The 20,685-nt window shown below is 28.0% G+C and overlaps 2 protein-coding genes across 5 annotated transcripts in view; one reads left to right on the top strand and one right to left on the bottom strand.

Annotated features, from left to right (window-relative positions):
* The window catches only part of LOC113793643 (uncharacterized), a 60,246-nt gene extending 43,938 nt beyond the window's left edge, over nt 1-16,308 (top strand). For all 4 annotated transcript variants that reach the window (XM_075824976.1, XM_075824977.1, XM_075824978.1 and 1 more), the window contains 7 exons: nt 7,082-7,213; nt 7,292-8,179; nt 8,250-8,418; nt 8,876-9,306; nt 9,856-10,724; nt 11,780-12,007; nt 15,264-16,308. In XM_075824976.1, the coding sequence (XP_075681091.1) occupies nt 7,082-7,213; nt 7,292-8,179; nt 8,250-8,418; nt 8,876-9,306; nt 9,856-10,724; nt 11,780-12,007; nt 15,264-15,308 (2,762 nt within the window). In that variant the 3' untranslated portion in view covers nt 15,309-16,308. The remainder of the gene's footprint in view (nt 1-7,081; nt 7,214-7,291; nt 8,180-8,249; nt 8,419-8,875; nt 9,307-9,855; nt 10,725-11,779; nt 12,008-15,263) is intronic.
* A 3,039-nt stretch (nt 16,309-19,347) lies between these two features.
* LOC113793706 (uncharacterized) lies at nt 19,348-20,649 on the bottom strand. Its single transcript, XM_075819381.1, has 2 exons — nt 20,076-20,649; nt 19,348-20,007 (listed from the first exon to the last, which is right to left on the bottom strand). The coding sequence occupies exons 1-2, from the start codon at nt 20,472-20,474 to the stop codon at nt 19,447-19,449; spliced, it is 960 nt and encodes a 319-aa protein (XP_075675496.1). The 5' UTR covers nt 20,475-20,649; the 3' UTR covers nt 19,348-19,446.
* Nucleotides 20,650-20,685: the final 36 nt, after the last annotated feature.

The following is a 20,685-nucleotide window of genomic DNA, read 5'->3' as shown; positions in this document are numbered from 1 at the left end:
TCGTTTTGGTTTGATTAATATGGCCGGTTTTGTTCGGGTAATCAATCAATCAATCAAAAAGCTTAACGGCCCATTTAGGGCCATTGCTTCTACAACAATAATTTTCCACCGTTCTCTGTCATCCGGGATATTCGATGAAAGTGGTCGGCCAAGTTGTTCCAGGTCCTTTTCCACGCTGTTCCGCCACCTCTCCTTGGGTCTGCCTCTGCCCCTGGAACCGGCAGGTTTATAGTTGAACGCCTGGTTCAGCAGCCCGTTGTTTCTCCAAACGTGGCCCATCCATTCGATTCTTTTTCCCCTGACGTATCCCAAGATACTTGTACGCCCAAAGCGTTCGTACAGGTCCGCGTTGTGCCTTCTTTCGAATTGATTGGATACCGGGTTGAAGACGGGCCCAAATATTTTCCTGAGCACTTTGCGTTCGAATACTGCTAGCATTCTCATGTCGCCTTTGCAAGTGTCCAGGCCTCGCAGCCATACGATAAGACTGGCCTAATGTAAGCGAGGTATAACCGGATTTTTGACTGGTGGGACAATAACTTAGATTTGAGCGTTCTCTCGAGACCATAGTAACACCGGTTTGCACATTTGATTCGTTCCCTGATTTGTTGATGTGCATCTCTCGTGTTGTTCAGGGTTACGCCCAAATATTTGAAATCACTGGTTTCTTGGAAGTTGAATCCTCTCACCTCCATGACGTGAGAGGCCTGGTAGTTTTTGTTGGGTTTTGTTCGGGTAATTAAAAAAAATTGTGTTTTTACCATCAAAAACAGAATAAAACTAAATTCATTATTTCTTTTCATCCATACAGTTTTTATTAATCTATGCAAAGATGTTAATGATGGTCTATAAACTTGTTTTAAAATGAATTCCAATGACGATTTCACCAAAATCGATTGATAATCAATGAATTTTAATGAAAAAAACTCAAATTTTTCAATAAAAAACAAAACAAATAAAAAAAAACATTGAAACAAAATTGGGAAAAACAGTCCAATGGTTATTTCGATCGAACCAAAATCAATCGGTTTCGATTTTTTTTTTTCGTTGTTGTTGTCTTTCTCATTTCATTTTCTGACCAATTTCTTCTTCTTCTTCTCATTAATCTGCCAATCTTGTTTGAAGATTTTGAAATTGAAACCAACGACAAATACAACTTTTCCCCTTCAAACCAAAAACGAAAACAAATTCACAATTCACATTTGGTAATTTGTTTTTTTTTGGTCTTCGGTTTCCAAGTGATGATGATGATGACAATTTTCAGCCAATGAAGAGAAAAAAAATTGGTTTTTTCTTCCATTGAAAATGAATGAAAAAGAAGTATTTCTGGTTTCGATTTTCTTACCCGAAAACAAAATTGTGATAGGCAGAATTGATTTTGGTTTTTTCTCTCTTCATTCTCCTGTTCACACAGAACAATGTCGTTTGGAATTCGTTTCCAATTTGCTAAGGAAGAAAACAAAAAACAAAAAAAAACTTTGACTATTTTTGTCGAAATTCGTTAGAAATCAAGGAAGAAAAAATGAATTGAAATTGAAAATGACTTTATAATAAGAGTTACTATCCTATCAAATGAACTGTGACGATGTGATTTTCTCTCTCTCTTTCTCTATTCTTACGAATCAAGATACAAAACGAATGAAAATAAAAGGAATGAAACAATGGAAAAATATCTAAATAAAATGAATCTGTTAATAATAATCATTTAGATTTTGTTAAGAAAGAATTTTTCTTTTTTACTTTTTACCTACAGCCAATAAAAGCAATGTGATGTGATATTATTATTTTCTTCATTTCAATAAGCTCGGTTTTATTCATCTTTTTTCTCTTCCTTCTTTTTAACAAATTTTTAGATAGATAAATTCAAGCTCGAGCCATTTGATTTATAATACACATGGTGTATTTTTTTCTTTTTTTTCGGTGAAATTTTTTTTATTTTTGCAATTTTAAATGACGATAATAATGAGAATGCGGATGATGATGTTAATAACAATTGCTACCCGAATATAGAGAGAGAGAGAGAGAGAGAGAGAAATTCTTCTGTGTGTGGATTCTTTCTCTCTGTGTTTGCAGAGATTCCGGATATTATTCTTTTCTCTCACTAAGTTAAAAATCAAAACGAATAAAAAAAAAAGAAGAAATTTCAAAAGTATTTCAAGAGGAAAAAAAGAAAGAAAAAGTAAAGGATTTAGCTTGAAGAAGAAGAACCATTCGTTTTTTTTCACTTTGTATTTTTGGATTTTAATTTAGTCATTTTCTGCACACAGAGGAAAATTATTTCGAAATGAAAAGGAAAAGAAGAAGTAAAAAAGTGATTTACATATTATTCACGTGTGAATGAAATATATGTTTGTCTGTCTATAATAATAATAATAGTGTGATGGAAATGAAAATGAAGAGGATGCTTCTTTTTGGATTTGTTTTTTGAAAAAATTTTTTGTTTTATTTTTTTGACTTTACCTTTTGTTTGCTGAAGAAAAGATTTAAAATCATGGAAAGCAAAATTCTCATTATAAACATAATGAGAATTTTGTCTTTGTTTGGCTGAAAAAAAGGCAAAAGAAGAAGAGAAATCTTTTAATTAATGTGTACACTTCGTTTAACTTTTCAAAAATGATATCAAGAAAATCAAGAATTCAAAGTTTCAAAATCCACTGCTAATCGCTAAAAGATTTGGCTATTGTGATTAGATTCGAACAACAACAAGAAAAGAAAAGAATATTCCTCAGCGATAATTAATGAAAATGATAATTATTATTATTATTATCATTTTTCCCAAGTGTAAATTATGTAAAAAACTCTCTTTTCCTATTTACACACACACACAAACGTCAAATACGTTTATCACCCATTCTTTTATCGTTTTGTTTTTTTTTCATAAATTTCAAATTTTGATAATTCTTACAAGAAAAATATGTTGTTTTTTTTTGGTAATTAATTTTAGCTGCAAATCACACCTAAACATGCAATCTATCTATCTATTTGCGATGATGCTTTGGATTTGTAAATTTTTTTGTTACTAAAGTAGGTTAGAAATGAAGAAGGAAAAGATATTAAGGCAATAAATTTATTGACTATATGATGATGGTGTTGTATAAAATAAACAAAACCGAGAAAAAAGAGAGAAAAAAAATCCTTTAAGCATCTTTTTTTTTCATTTTAATTCATGTAATTTTTCTTTCACTTTCACTTTCACTTTCACTTACACACACACACCATACATTCTTACATAATTTTAGATCGAAAAAAAATAAAAAATGAAAATTTCCCAAGAGAAAATTCATTTTCTTTTCGTTCAATTGAATTCAACTCTTTTTTTTATTCAATTCATTTTTTCGCTTCGTTAAATTTTTTTTTCTTCAAAATTCTTTAAATGTATTTTATCTCGATTTCGATTTGCCTAAACTTGTTTCTTTGCCAATTTGATTGGTGTGTGTGTGTGTGTGTGTGTGTGTGTGTGTGGATTATCATAATTTTATTTATTTTTCATTTCAATAAATATCTTAAATGGCCAGAAAATAAGATAAAAACATTGAAAAAATATCAAGAAAATGTAAATTTTACCTTATTTTACATTCTTTTCAATTTTCTTTTTCAAATTTTCCTTTTTTCCGAAATGTAAACAAAATTCTTTGAGTAAATGAATGGAGCAATGCAGAGAATCCTGGATAGACATTGTTACGTAAGATTCATGGTGTCCTTGGAATATTCTTAATTCTTGTTTGAATGGGATTGGATTTAATTGTTGAAAAAAGAAAATCTTATGAATTTTATGGATTTTTTTTCAATTTTTCAGTTGAGAATAAGGGGAAAAAAATATTCGCAATTTTCGTATTGAAATTATCATCCGAAAAAACAAAAGGAATTTTTTTTCTGTTTTCGAAGAAAACAACAATCAATTCCTTCGAGAATTGCATTCTCTTGCATTGTTTTGTTTTTTTTGTTATTCGGTGCAAATGTAAATGTAATGAATGAATGTTTACAGAATGAATGAATGAATGTCATTGCAAATATAAATCATTAGCCATCTACAGGATCTGTAGAATTTTTTTTTCTTCAAAAACATTGTTTTCATGGATTATCACTGGGAAAACAATGTTTCTTTTCTTTTCCTTTTCTCTGTTTCGTTCATCAACCTTACATCGTATATAAGGGTCATATATCAAGTTCAGTGCCAACGAGGAGAAATAAATCCATGAATTTTGTTTTGTTTGTTTTGTTTATGAAGCAAAGATTTGAAACGACCATTTTTTTTCAACGGATGATTGGTTAATGATGCTCACGAGACATGGCCAAAAATGCTCATCACATCATCCATCGTCATTGATGATGATGCAATAAAATGGACCAAATCCAAAAAAACCTCCATACACGACCCGAATATTGACGACCTTTGTTCTTCTTCTCCCTCCTCTGTGTGTTTGGCTATTTATTCAAATTAATCACAAACTGGATTCTCCATTTCCTTATTCGGACATTTTCAAATTTTTCTCATCTCTAATGATGCGGATATTGTTGTTGTTATTGTGCTTTGGACATTACTTTTTCACTTTTTCCATTCACTTTTAGCCAAAGGTTTTATCAGTTGCTGTTTTCATTTTCAATTGAAACTCATTCATTCATTGTATAATGATGATACGTTTTTTCTATTTTTCGTTTATAACAAAATGTTCCGATGGGAAATCAAACAGAACAGAAAAAAATATTGAGAAATTTTACAATAATTTTCCAATATCTATTCCAATGTGGGTGCATTGTGTTAATAAAATTCATTGAATTAAATTTTTTATTTTTTTCATCAAGTTTTGTTTTCCTCTTCGAAAAAGCTTCGTGAAATTGTTTTTCAGTGAAAAAAAAGAAAATTGATAATCATTATGGTGCTATTCAATTGAAATGACATTGAATTCACCTTTTTCTTGTTGTTGTTGTTGCGCAATTCGAATCGAACCAAGTCGATCTGTTTTTTGATGATTGAAAATTCAATTTTTAATTTTCAAAACTTTTTTTTTGTTGTTATTCATTTTTTACAAGTTGCGTGTTTTATTCGTTTATTCGTTTTTTTTCGGAAAAAAAACACCCGATGAAAATTGACAGTCAAGAAAAAAAAAGGTTTATCCATTGGAATATTTGAAGGAAGCAAAAAAAAAAAAAAATCAAATAATGGCGTGTGGCAAACACAGTTATATTCAGCACAGCTTGTCGAAAATATTTTCATTTTCTTCTTTTTCTTCGTTCGGTAATTTCCTTCCTTTTTTGCTTTTTTTTCCTTGTCTCACACCAATGATGATGATGTTCATTTTGACGGTAAAATGTTTCCGTATTGAATGAAATTCAATTCAAAGATGGAAAAATAAAAATAAAAATTCTTGTTTGTTTTTGACGAACAAGAAAGAAAAAATGAATAAATTTATTCCAGGAAAACAATTTTCACCTTTACTTTGTTTTTCTTTCGCTTTGTTTTGTTTTGTTTTGTTTTGTATTTGAAATTCAAGTGAAAAATCTTTTTTGTTATTTTTTCGTAAAAATTTGGCGCATTTCTTGATCTCTGAATGTTTGCTGTAAAGATGCGAAAGAAACATTGAAAAAATCACCAATGAAGTGTAGTGAAATCAAAATCAAAATGGAATTTTAAAATTTTAAAAAAATTTTAAATTTATTATCGTAAAGAAGTTGGGAAATTTTTTTTTTGGAAAACTTCATGATGATTGGTCCTTTGAGTTTATTTTTTTTTCTGCAACTGAAATCAAAAAAAAAAAAGAAGAAAAGAAGTCATAATGGTTATATCATCAAGCCAATAAAGTATCGATTTAATCGATATAAAATCGATGATGAACAATTTCAAGGGTTTTTGGTTTCTTTTTGATTTGAAATTTTTTTCTTTTTACTCCTTGAACCGAACAAATCAAGAATCTTGGGACCAATTCTTTTTTTCTTCAGAGTTTTATGACTATTTTTATCTTGGGTTTTTTCACTTTATCGTTATCATAAAAATTATTACCCGCCAAACGAAAAAAAATTTAATTGAGATTTAGATTCGTAAAAGATTTTTTATGTCTGAGCTTCCATTGCAAATCAGTCGGGCAATGTTTTTGAGAAAAAAGTTTCGGAAAAGTTTCTTCGGAAAAATTTTCCCAAAATCAATCTACCTAAATTGATTTTGTAAAAATAAAAAAAACAAACTTTGAAACCAACATTGGAAATTAATTAAATTTTTTACCATTATCATTCATTTGCAAAACGATGATAATACTACTAATGATTTTCAAAGTTGAAAAACAAAACAAAAAACAAAAATGGAATAGTTAATGATTGAATTGAATTGATCAATATCAATATCGATGTTGACGATGATGATAATGATGATGATTTGAATGCTGAATGGATTCTTCTTTTGAGAATATTTTTCTTTTCATTTTTTTCATCATCATCATCACCAGAATGAAAAAATAAAAAAAAGTTAAATATGCTTACAGAATTTAAATTATAAGATTCTTTCTTTTGGCTTTGTGTGTATGTGTGTTTTGTGTGTTGTGTGTTTTCACTCGATCATTCATTCAATTTTGTCATCAATTCCATCATCTTGTGCAATGTTTTTTGGAAAATGAATTCGAGTTGGCAAACTTTATTCAGTGTTTTTTTTTACATCATGAATATCGTGATGATGAAGAAAATTCTGCATTTTTTTTTATTGTACAAGATGTTGATTATTGAAATAAAGATGCTCAAAATGAAAGAATTTTTTGGGTTTTTCTTTGTTTGAATCTAAATAAATTCATTCAATTCAATTATGAATGTTGTTGATTACAACATAATTCAAAATCGATATAATTTGTTTGTTTGTTTGTTTGTTTCCGAATCATCATTGTTGATCAATCATTTAGTTTATCAACAACAACCACATTGTTCTGATCTAAAATCAAGATTTCAAGTTTGTTTGATTCTTGAGAAACATTCTCTTTTTTTAAAACTTTCGATTCGTGTTTTGTTTTTTTTTGTTATGTAAATTTTTTCTTTCAATCCTTTTTTTCAATTGAATTTGTTTTTTATTTTTTCTTGTTTCTTTTCCAAAATAAAAATAAAGATGTTCAAGAACAAAATGTAACCAAAATATTAATCGAATCGGTTAATGCAAATCATCGTGGCCGTTATCAATGTATGGCTATTAATCAACAAGGAATGTCACGTTCAAATGCAATACAATTGAATGTTCAATGTAAATATTCTTTATTTTCTTTAATTAATTTGTTTGCTAATTAACTAATTATGATAATCAACCTTTTTTTGATGACAGATGTTCCATTCTGTAATGATCCATATTTAAATCCAAATAAATCTGGTTCAGGTGATAATAATGGAATGAGAATAACAACCACCTTGGCTACAGCAACAATCAATCAACAAAACAATCATCATCATAATCATAATCAACAATATGCCTTAGCTATAAATGAATCGATACGTTTAAAATGTGATGTACAATCAAATCCAATTGCAATAAATTATTATTGGACATTGAATAATGTGGATGATGATAATGATAATGATAACGATAATAATAATGATGATGAATGGTTAGATGAAACAAAAATTATTGCTCAATCACGTCATGAATATGATAATGAATTATTATATCAAATTAAAACAAAAAATGATTATGGAAAATTATCTTGTTGGGCTGAAAATCGTATAGGTATACAACGACAACCATGTTCATTTCGTATACAAAAAGCAGGACCACCATCATCATTAAATGATTGTTCAGTAACAAATAAAACAACAACAAGTTTAACAATTGAATGTTATCCAGGTGATAATGGTGGTTCAAGGCAAATATTTTTTGCCAATGTTTATCAATATAAACAAATTGATGATGACGACGATGACATTGATAATGAAGATGAAAATGAAAATGAATCCCTTATTGATAATAAACAATCAATATTGAAAATAAAAACTGCTGGTAATAGTGGTGTTAATAATTTGATTTCAATTCATCACCGAAAAGAAATGATAAATAAAAAAATAAATTTAACATCCGAAACAAGTCCAATATTTTATCTAAATAATTTACAACCAGGTACAAAATATCATTTAGAATTATATGCACAAAATGAACGTGGACAAAGTGATTTTGAACGTTTAACAGTAACAACATTATTTACAAAAAATACTAAATTAAGTAAGTTTTTTTTTGTAATTAATTTCTTTTCTTAATTAAATTTCTTCTTCTTTTGTTTTTTATAACATAGTTTCAAGCTCATTACAAGAATATGAATATGAATCATGGTATTCAATGATGTTTATAAGTATTTTATTTACAATATTATTAATTGTAATTATTGTTTATATTGTTTGTCGTTTACGACAACGACAAATTTCAAGAAAAAATCGTCGTAAAGAAGAACAAATTAAACAAAAGTAAGTCTTTTTTTCAATTGAAAAATTCCCTAAATAACTGCATGTGCGTGTGTGTTACGTTTGATGAATTTTCATTTTTTTTCCAATGGAAAAATTATTTGAAACACTTAAATCCTCTCCAAGCAGTAGTCAATCGATCAAAACCATCATCATTATGATTATGATGGTGACAATAAGAGACAGCAACCAAAAAAAACACGCCCACAGAAATTAATCAATCCCCAAATCATTATGAACGAACGAAAAAAATTGATTATGATAAATCGATGTTCAATAAGTGTGTGTGTGTGGTGAAGAATTTCAAATTTCTATTTCCACAAGGATGTTTCATTTCATCATTTTCTTTTTTTCCCCTTTTCAAAAAAAAAAAAATGATTCCAATTTCTTTTGCAATTCTCAAGTGAAAATTTTTTTTTGACAAAAATTATTCTTTCTTTTCTTTTGTTTCATATACCAGTTTTGCTTATCGTCCTACCGAAACGGATATATCAACCGATAATGTTGACAATATGATGAATCAATCATTGATAAAACGAAATGATAATAATAATAATAATCAGCATTCTTCATTGATTATCGAAAATAATGATAATGATAATGGTAATGTTAGAAAGAAAAAAGCTGATAATAATAATGGTGGTGGTGGTGGTAAAACAAAACAACGAACCATTAGATTATTATCATCATCAAGGAATCAAGAATCTACTATGATTATTACCAATGATAATGGTAATGATCTTTGTGGTGGTAGTGATAATAATGCCAATACATTTTTATCACCAACAACAAATCAACCAATGACAATGATGATGATGCCAACAATAATGACAACAACAACGGCAACAACTACAACAACAAATGGTAAACCAGATATTATCCCGTTCAATGGTAAGCTCTAATAACGATATTTATGAATAGAAATGTATTGATTGATAAGTAATTCAATTCGAAGAAATGAATAAACGAAAAAAAAACACCTAAGAATCTAAATGAGTGTAGATGGACGAATTGAAACAATGAATACAGAATTGAATTGAAACAAGAAAAACAACAACGATGGGAAAAATTACTATCAAAGAATGTGAAAATCATCTTGAAAATCTATCAGAATTTAGAATTAGAAAATAGAAATGAACAAAATAGCCAAAGCAATAATAAAAAAACAAAACAAAAAGCAAACACACGAATCGATCAAGATCGATAATTCAATCAATTTTTTGTTTGTTTGTTACATGATTGAATTCAGCATCATCATCATCATCAAACTTTAATTCAACAACGTTGTTGTTTTTGTATACATTGAAATGTTGTTGTTGTTGTTGATGAATGCAATCGAAACAACAACAACAACAAAAAAAAATCCCCGATTGATACATTTTATCTAATTTTCTATATTTATTTTTTTTGTTTTTTTTAACATTGTTGCTATTTGTACAGATGTAACTAAAAAAACAATGGCTATATCATCATCATCATCATTATCATCACAATCGACTATTTCAACATCAACAGTGCCTGATTCTAATAATAATAATAATAATAATAATAATAAGCTTAGTTTATTTGTGATTAAAGAAAATTTACCATCATCAATTGTATCAAGAATACAGCAACAACAACAACAACAACAACAACAATCGATAATTGGTGGTACATTGAATCGTCGTCATCATCATCAATATCAACAACAACAACAACAACATAAACAATCATCGATGACAACTGGAGGATTAATTCATTCAAATTCACCATTATTAAATAATAATAATCATCAACAGCATCATTATTATAATAATAATAATGGTTCATCATCATCATTATTAATTAGTGCTACACCAATGGAACAAACAACATTAATTAACAACAACAACAATGATGATATGGATGGTCAAACAACATTCCAATCAGCCGATATTCATCATAATGATCATCATCAGCATTCAGGATTTCAATTTGATCCACAACAACAACAATATTTTACAACAAATAATCAAAACAATAGTTCACCATTACATCATCAAGTTGCATTTTTTACACCTACATCTGGTTGTATAATACCTAATAATCAACAACATTTTCCTCAACAATTTTCACAAATTGTTCATCATCATCAACAACAACAACATTCATTATCAACACCAAGTTCATCGATAACCGATACACCTCCTCCTTCATTGATTCAACAACAACAACAACAACCGCAACATCATTATTTTATTGATACATTACCGGAACAAACAATTTTATATACAACAACAACAACAACAACAGCATCACAGCCACAGATTTTATCATTAAATGATAAAGTAAGTTTCTTGGCAAATTTTTTTTTTTTTTTTGGAAATAATAATAATTTTCGGAAAACTTTTCCACCTTTATAATTTTATTACTTGGACAACAGCAATAATTATAGTAAAAAACTTTTCGATAAAATTACAACAGAATGACAACAACAACAACCGAAAATGGTCCAGACATTATTATCATTTTTTTCTGTGATTAACATTGATGAAAGAAACTTTCTCGGGAATTTCTTAATCCCAAAATATGTCCACTTGAAAGTTTCAAGTTTTTTTTTCTAATATTATGATTATCACCCACACTTTGCTGTTGTAATAAAGATGAATATTTCAAACAACAACAACAACAAATATCCATAATAAAAGTTTCAGAATCAAATCATCTACTGTACAACAACAACAGTGATTAATATTTTACCCTGATATATTCTGTTGTCGTTATTGTTTTTTTCTTGCTGTTGTTGTTGTTGTTGTTAGGAAAAACTTTGTTGTTTTTTTATGTTTAATCAAAATCATTTAATGTTTCAGAACAATGATGATGATGATAATATATCCCCAAAGGTGTAATGTTTTATGACAATGTCATAACAAATTATTGTTGTTTGTCGTTGTTTTTTTTCAAACTGTTCATATACATACCATAATCTCATTATGTGAATTTTCCTTTTTTTTGGTTTGTAGTTTTTGCTCATCAACCATATCAGGGAAATTCTTCTTTTAGCTATTTTAACACAATGTGTATATCATATTCAGATTTATTCGTTATTCGTTTTTCTGAAGAATCTCTTGAAACATTAATATTATGTTGAGAGAAAAAGGAGAATATTCTGGTTCTTTTCCTTCTTCTTTCGTCTTTCGTCAAGAAACATTAATTTTTCTAATGTTTTTTTTTGGAATCTCGGCAGTGGTGTCACGGTCCATTTAAATTATATTTTCTTTATGTGTTTGTTGTTGTTGCATTTATAATTTTCAATAATGTCAGAATTTCATTCAGTTAAAATAGCCGAATAAAATGTTATGTATCAAATTTTCATGATTTTTTTACTTTTTCATCACAACAGATTGATGGTTTTGTATTATCAACAACAACAACAACAAATAATGATAATGATTATTATGGACAAACAGCTAATATTGATACATCGACGGTTAATGTTGGTACTAATACCGTTTCATTACCGGATGGTACACCATCAGCAACAGCAGCGGGAACTACAACAATATTTTTACATCATCCAGGTGTTAATCAAAATCCAATGGAAATTACATCATCATCATCGATTGATGAGGTGAGTAAAATTTTAAAAAGAATACTTTCCAGAAAGCAAAACACAAAAAAATATCTTTACGATTTTCGGGAAATTTTCTATTTATTTTTTTTCTGTCGATTTTTTCCGATCATCATCATTATTCTTTTTTTTTGCCAATTCAAATATACAACGATCAACACTCCAGAGACATTCATTGTGTTTATGATGATGTGATAGTGGTTGGCTATAGTGTTCAATATATCAAATAAACATTGTTATGCAATGGATGAAAAGAAAAGAAAGCAAATGAGAAAAAAAAGAGAAGAATTGAGAAAATGATGACCATTCGAAAGTAGAAGTGTTGTCTATATATTTATTCTTTGGTGAAAATTTCGTATTATTAACACTTCTTTGAGTGCAAAATGATAATAAAATGGACCAACAATAACAAAAAAAAAAAAACTCAACCCTAGTCTATTTCATCGATGAATTGTGTGTCTGTGTGTAGCTTCAAAAGTCGATTCAGTTGATTTCAGTTCGATTTGTGAAAATTTTTTTTATTTTATTTTTGTTCCAAGATTCCAAGTGAAAAGAATGAAGGGAGAAAAAAATTCTTATTTCATCAATTCTCTTAGCAAAAGACCAAGTAGCATTACAATGTTATAATGCAATTGGATGTTTTTTTCTTTTTCTTCTTTCAAAAAAACACACATTTTGTAATGTATTTTCTGTTTGGTCGATTGTTGTCGATAACGGCAACAATAATCGATGCTGTTTGACTGAATGTTGCTGCTATTTGGCCATACTATTTGATGATTGTTTCGGTTATTTATTGAATAAAGGGTGTTTTGTTTTGTTTTCTTTCCAATCTTTTTCTACTCGACAAACACCCTGTTGGTTGGATATATTTGGTGTATTTGTGGTTGTGGATATCTGATCAGGATTCTGAGAAAAATTTTCGATTTTTTTCTGGTTTTGTTTAGTTGGTTGGTTGATGTTAGTAAATTCATCTCACGCAAATACACCAGATACACACACACAACACGAAGCAAGAGTGTTAGATAAAACACATCTCTCTCTGGTTTTTACGAAAAAAAAACATGATGTGAGAAGAGAAATTGCCATTTTTTTCTGGTTGGTTGTAGAAATTAATGTCCGTTTTACAATAATGGTCACAGCTACATTTACATTTGTGTGAATGGAAGCGAAAAAAAAAAATAAAATAACCTAATGCTATTTACCGGTTTTTTTTTGTTTTTCGGTTGGGATAGACAGAAACAATGATGAATCTTTATATTCCGAGGATAATAAATGTCTATTTTTTTTGGAAATATTTTCGGTTTTTTTATTTATTAGTTGAATTTGTTTACGGTACTTTGGTTATCTCTTCCGTTGTGGTTGTTTACAACCGAAAATTATTAAATAAAACTTTTTTGGTTTTGAAAAATGATTTTTCTACGTTTTTTTATCCTCTGATTTTTTTTCTTTCCAAAATATTAATAATGATTAGTAATGATGATGGTCATGATCATCAACAAATTGGAAAAATATTGCGAATGTTTTCCGAAAAACTTTCGGTTTTGTTTCTATATGCACACAACTAGTTTTTTTCGGGGGAAAAACAAACAAACACGGACACATTGTATCGTTATTTTACTAAATGTTTAATGAAGAATTTTGGATCAATCGATTCAATCGCATATCTCACATATGAAATGCACGAAACAAATTTATTTTCGATACAAAAAAAAAACAAAATGAATTTGATAAATAAAAGTAAATCGTGATCAATATTAATCTAATGAAATTGTTTTTTTTTGTTTTGCATTACTTTGTTTATGAATGATTTTGGTTCGTTCGTGTTTGTTGGTGGATATTTCATTTGTTTTTCTGTTACAAATTGATTCAAATGATTTTTTTCATTCAATCAATCAATCAACCATGACAATTTATGGATAAAATTGATGAATATTGGTGGTGGTTTTTGTTTTGTTTTTGTTTTTCTTAAAAAAAGGATAGAAAGGATTGATGATGCAAAAAACAATGACATCCCATATAACCCGAAAATCAAAACCCGTAAAATGAAAAAAAGAAATTTTCCCATAAAATTCAGGAAAGAAATTTTCTTGAAAATAAAAGAAAATACATTATGGTTGCAAACATCATCAACTCTATCTGTTTGTGTGTGTGAAAAAAAGGGAATAAAATACATTCAAACACACAAAAGATTTTTTTTTCCACTAATGATGATCATTTTAACACACACACAAAGAGTGAAAATAGTGTTTTTTATTTCAGAAAAGGAAATATGTTTTTGGATAAAGAAAGATAGAAAGCGGAAAGATTTCTCTCTCCCAAGCAATTTGTACCAGCGACAAACTGATGAACCAAAAATTTGAAAAATAAAAAACAATTTAACACAGACGCATATACAGTGGCAGAAAAGACCATTTGAATGAAATTTCATCAACGAAAAACTTGGGAAAACTAAGGAAAAGTTGAATGAAATAAAAAAAATTGTTGCACATCAATATAGATCATCATCATCAACATCATTGTCATAATGTCACACAAAGATAGATTTAGAATCCACCAATGATGATTTTGGAAGTAAATTTTCTCATATTAAAACAATGGAAAAAAAATTCTTTTAAAGAATCGACCAAATTCCTTTCCTGTGTGTGTTTGTGTATTCAATCTAAGACTCGATTCTTTCACAAAAAATACATTAGATAACCATAATGATAAAGTAAGTAAGTAAAGTAAAGTAGAAAAAAAACGTAAAATTTCACTATGTAATCGTTTTTTACCAAATGATAAATTTATAAAAACAATAAATGAATGAATAACTTGGGTAGAAATAGTAAAAAAAAAAGCGAATCCAATCTAATATACCAATGACACGAACATATACCGAATAGAATCATCATCATCATCATTTGCCACCATCAAACATGATTTTAGTTTTCGGGAAAATTTCTTCGAAGAAAACAAAAAATATCCATCATGTAAAGGGAAAAAAAAGGAAATTTACTTTTTTTTTCTTCCTGATTCAAGATAATGATGATGATGATTCTGGTATTTTTTTTCGGGTTCCATTTTACTGATGAATTCTACACAGAATGTCTGTGTGCGTGAATGATTCTTGAATTTCAAAAAAAACGAAAAAACAAAACATAAAAACAAAGAAAGCAAAGAAAAATCATTATCTTACTACTTTCTTTCCATATCTTAATCTGTTTTTTTTCTAACATTTTATTTTTTTCTCAAAAATTTCTTTCTTTTTTTTTCTTAGGAAATTCACTGTGACTTTAATCAACTACAACAGACAGCTGTATAATAAGGAGGAATATGGGGAAACCGACCAGGAACACACAACGCACAAACGAGTGAAAAAAAAATTTTCCAAAGAAACAATCTTTGAAATGGCTAATGAAGATGATTATATAACGAGAAAGGAAAAAAAATCATTTTCGTCGAAAAAAAAGAAACCAGAAAAAAAATTTACCAGAATTCTTTCTAGATTCAGGTTTTTTTTGATAAAGAATGGAAATTGGATCCTCAACGACAAACGAAACAAAACGAAAACAAGAATCGAGAAACAGAAGATTGTCAGATTCTTTGCTCTCTCGCTTTACTCTCACTTCTTATCTGATATAATTTTTCTTTTCTTTTTCACTATCTAAATTCTGTGATTTTCTCATCATCATCATCATTTTGGTACAAGTTCCAAATGCACACAAATACAATCAATCGTCGTCTTCGTGTTTCTCAATTTTTTTTATTCTCAATCATCATCAACAACAACAACAACATCTTGATCATTAATTTATCAACATCAAACGATATCAAAAAATGAACAAAAAAAAATTAATCAAAATGACACTTTCGGAATGGCTATTTTTTTGTCTGAGAAAAATAAAAACGGTGTGTAACAGGATAGGAAAGTTTCCAGCAAAACTAATGGGAAATGTTTTCATTTTTTGTTTTGAAAAAACGAACAAAAATAATTTCGGATAATGATGATTGGATTCTGGAAAATTTTTTAAAAAATTTGTAAATAAAAATTGTACAAAACTTATAGCCTAAATTAAATAAAACTTCCACTCAAATCAATCCACCCACCCACCAAAACACCCATCACCTTCCCACTACTTGTTTTTTGTTGTTTTTGTTAATTGTTGACATTTTCAAATCAATTCTTCACACACAAAACACATATTTATCTCACCATTCACATATGAGAAAAACACGAAAAACACTGAATACTTGAATGAAAAGAAAGGAAAACAAAAATTTAAATTTTCAAAGAAAATAAAATAAAATTTTTAAATTTTAAATTTTTCTTCAGTTTTTTTACTGCTGCTGCTTCTGTTTTACTAAATGTTTGCATCTTGTAACCTGTCTTGTTGTTGATCTTTATCCTGTTGTTGTTGTTGTTGTTGTTTCATTCATTGAATAATAAACAAAAAAACATCTTTGGAAATTATTTTTTTTGTGGAAATCTTCAGAGACTTTTCATCATTGTAGTTGTCGTTACCGTTGTGTGTTTATGGTGAAATGAAAATGAATGAATTTTGGAAACTGGAAAATTTCGTTTTCACATTTTTTTTACATTTTGTTGTTGTTGTTATTTGTTATTTGTATAATTTATTTTTTGGCTACAAAATTCTTTTGAATTCTGCAGAAAAGAAAAGAGAAACAAAAAAAACATGAATTTTTTGAAAAGAAAATTTGTTTAGAAAAACAAAATCAATTGAATTTCTTCGAATGAAGAAAAGTCTTTGCAGGAAAAAAACACGAAAGAAAATTTTGGATAAATCTTTCCATTCGATGGCCAAACATACACAGATAGATTCCATGTTAGGTGTATAGAACACTAATGATTGGTTGGTTTAAAACTGGTTTAAACTAACCTAACCTGATTTTTTTCACTGTATTTCACTGTTTGTTTATTTTTGAAATTAAAATAAAATAATAATAATCCATCATCATTAAGCTAATGATTTTGGACAAATTTCTTAAAGTCTAGAATTGAAGAAAAACGACGAAGAAATTGTAAATTGAATTGATCAATGAAAGCAAAAAATACAGAAATTTGAAGATAAATAAATCCAAAAATGAATGAATGAATCCAAAAAAAAAGATTTTCTTTCTTTCTTTCTTTCTTTTCTGGAACATGATCGACATATCAAATTCTTGGTTGTTGTTGGTTGTTGTTGTTGTTTTTCATATAAAAAGTTTGAATCATTAAACATCAGACGATGATCAGACGATCAGATGATGATGATCAGTCTGAAATAAATCTTTCCAGAAATCAAAATGAATTTCTACTTTCATCATTTCTCTCTCTCTCTCTCTCTCTCTCTCTCTCTCTCTCTCTCTCTCTAATCAATTAAATTAAATTCCTTGACTTTTGGAAAATTAACTTTTCTTTTTTTGGACGATGTTGATGATGATGATTATCTTTTGGAGCAAAAATAACGAACATACTTTGTGTCTAGTAGTCAATGATGATTAAATGTTGTCGTCATCATCATGTTGTTGTTGATGATGATTGAATCAAACATCATCATCATCAATTGAAACATTGAAATAAATAAAAAAAAATCCGGAAATGGCCATCAACAACAACAACAACTAGCAAATGAACATGATGATGATGATGATAAGATGAATAACATGTTCATTATGTTATGATTATATGCATAGATCATGTTATTTTCTTTTTTCTTTTCCAAAGAAGAAGAAGAAGAGAAAAAAAAATCAAGAAAGAATCTTTTTTTTTGTCTAATTGGGATATCGATTCAATTTGATTTGATTGAAGAATGAAGAATGAAGAAGCATAGAATTTCTTCCAAGAAAGAGAGAGATAGATGTTTGCATTATATATAAATACAAATGATGATGTAAAGAAGAGACTGGAAATTCTTAGATGTTCTAATGTTTAAGAAACTAATTTCCTTATTTTTTTTATCATCATCATTATCATTCGATGAATGATTTGGATATAGAAAGTAGAAAGTAGAACATACACACACTGAATGAATGATTGATTTTTTTTCGTTAGCTAGCTAGCTTAGCTATTCCATGGCAATTTCACGAATGAACAAGAAGAGAAATCTTTTCAGAATTTTTTTCCTTCTTTTTCATGCATACATCCATCTTTTTTCTTTTTCTTTTTTTCATTTCTTTCCGAAAGAATATTCTTCTCTTCATTTTGATTATTACATATCGATCTTTAATAAATATGAATTTTTTTCTTCTTCTGCTGCCGATTCTTACAGATTTTCTTCATTTTTTTCACAGAATATATAGAATTCTCTATTCTGTTACAAGTTCCGGTTAGATTTTTTTTTAGAATCCAAAAATGATCATGATGATGAGCTTTTTGGCTCACACAAAATGATGATGATGACAGCCATTTCTTAATATTCATTCTTTTGGGGGATTTTTTTTATTATTTTCATTAAAAAAAAATAGAAAAATTCTTTGGAATTTTTTTTTTGGTCCCCTTATGAGTTGTCATATTAACTTCTTTCTCAGTGTTTTCTTTTTACCATTTTTCTTTCGAATTGATTTTTTTTCGGAGATCAGATTTTGTTCTTCGGCATCTTTATCTTTGTGCTCAGATCATTTCAGTTTATAATAACGAGTTTTCTTCCCCTCTCTCACTCGGGTTTAATAATGATGATGATGATCGGCATACATACACAAGTCAATGTGAAATGAGAAAAAAAGGATTGAAAAAATCTAATCAAATTCAAATTAAATTTTCTTTCGCTAACTCTTTCCTTGCATATTTTTTCCGGAATAATGAAAATATAGTGAATGAATGAATGGAAAAGAATCAAATCTGGAGCGCAAAAGAAAAAATAAAGTCTTTTTCGATTCCGAAAGAATATTCTTTGGAAAACATTCGATTTTTTGGTTGTCATAGACTTTATGAACGGCATCGAATGACAATCCGATGTGTTGTGTGCTCGAATCGGGTTATTCTTCGATTACGATTGATGATGACGACGAATGGTGATGAATTTGAAATTTTTTTTTCTTCTTTTGCTTTTTTTTCAATTTTCAATCATCATTCATCGTCGTCGTCGTCGTCGTCTTCGTAATATAATTTTATCATTTTTCTTTTCTTTTTTTTTCATTTCCTTTCTAATATCAAAAGTTCAATACACACAATGTTTGACACATTTTCGATGACTTTTCTTCCATCTTCTTCGTTTGGCTGATTGAAAAAATGTGAATTTGCCTAAAGGAGTGTCTGTGTGTTTGTGAAATTCATAAAATTTTTGTTTTTTTGTTTTTTCATTGCATATTGTCATCATGTTTTATGGATAAAATATGGAAAAAAAAATATTGAAAATATTCGCAATGTGATGTGTGTGTGTCTGTCAAACATTTATTCATATTTTTTTTGATTATTTATTTGTTTTATTTGACTTTGTTCATCATCATAATCATCATCATAATCATTTATATTGAATCGATGATTTAGATCGTAAACCAAATATACTATATTGATCTTCCAATTGATCATCATTGATTCCAGTAACATTATTATTATTGTAATAATTATTATTATTATCGTTTGATTTTAATTGTTGTATAGAATTTGTAGGTGTTTTTGTTGTTGTTGTTGTTGTTGTTGTTTGATCTTTATCATTATCATTATCCGTATTGGACATAACCGATTGAATCATTTTTGTTTTCATTATATCAGTTAATGAATATGGTGATATAGTATTTATCATTTTAGCTGCTATTTCAGATTTATATTTTGGTTGTTGTTGTTGTTTTAAATTTTGACGATTTGCAATATCTTTTTCTAATGCTATTGGTGTAAAATATTCTTCCGGTATCATTTGTGTAATGAATGGAAATTTACCAATAATTTGTGCTAAACGATTTAATCGTGTTGGTATTGGTTTATTACAAAGATACATACATAATTCATTTGAAAATGTATTACAATTTCTATGTAATAAATGATATTTTGTACCAATATAATCTTTTGAACCCATTACAGCAATCTATAAAAATTTACAAAAAAGAATTGAAGAAATTTATAAATTCAATCAAATTTTTTATACTCATTTACAATATATTCAATTTCTTGTAATGAATAATCAGTTGGACCGATTATAATTGTTTCATCAAATTGTAAATGGCCAGATATTCTTGATAATGATGCTATATCTTTTGGACATCTCATACGAAATATACTTGATACTGGTAATGGATAACCACCATATGCCCATTCTTTACCATAAACTTCAACACCAGTATGATAAATACCTAAACCAGTAAAACTAATCATATTATTTATTATTGGTATACCATAAACATTTAATTTTACTAAATTATCATTTTGTTCATCATCATTATCATCATCAATAATATTATAATTAATTTGATTATTTTGTCGTTTAAAATCATCATTTTCTTTACTTAAATTAATCAATTGTTTACTTAAACTTTTTCCCATTGAATTGTACATTTTTTCTTTTCGGTTATGGCTTTTCAACGAAAACAAAAAGCAAAATCAGAATTTCTTTTCTTTTTTTTTTGTTATGCAAAAAGTTTAAAAAAAACTGCAATCAAAATCAATTTTAAAAAGATTCATGCATATTCATGATGTTTGACAAAAAAAACACAGACGAGGAAAATAAAAATAAAATTCACAACCATTAACAAAAATTCCCGAAAAC

The sequence above is a fragment of the Dermatophagoides pteronyssinus genome, unplaced genomic scaffold (genome assembly GCF_027571235.1).
Source record: "Dermatophagoides pteronyssinus isolate colony J.1.1.1.1 unplaced genomic scaffold, Derpt_VIB-CSIC_2022.12 sq0003, whole genome shotgun sequence".
Lineage (NCBI taxonomy): Eukaryota > Metazoa > Arthropoda > Arachnida > Sarcoptiformes > Pyroglyphidae > Dermatophagoides > Dermatophagoides pteronyssinus.
The sequence above is the reverse complement of the archived record's forward strand: the minus strand, read 5'-3'. Positions and strand labels throughout refer to the sequence as shown.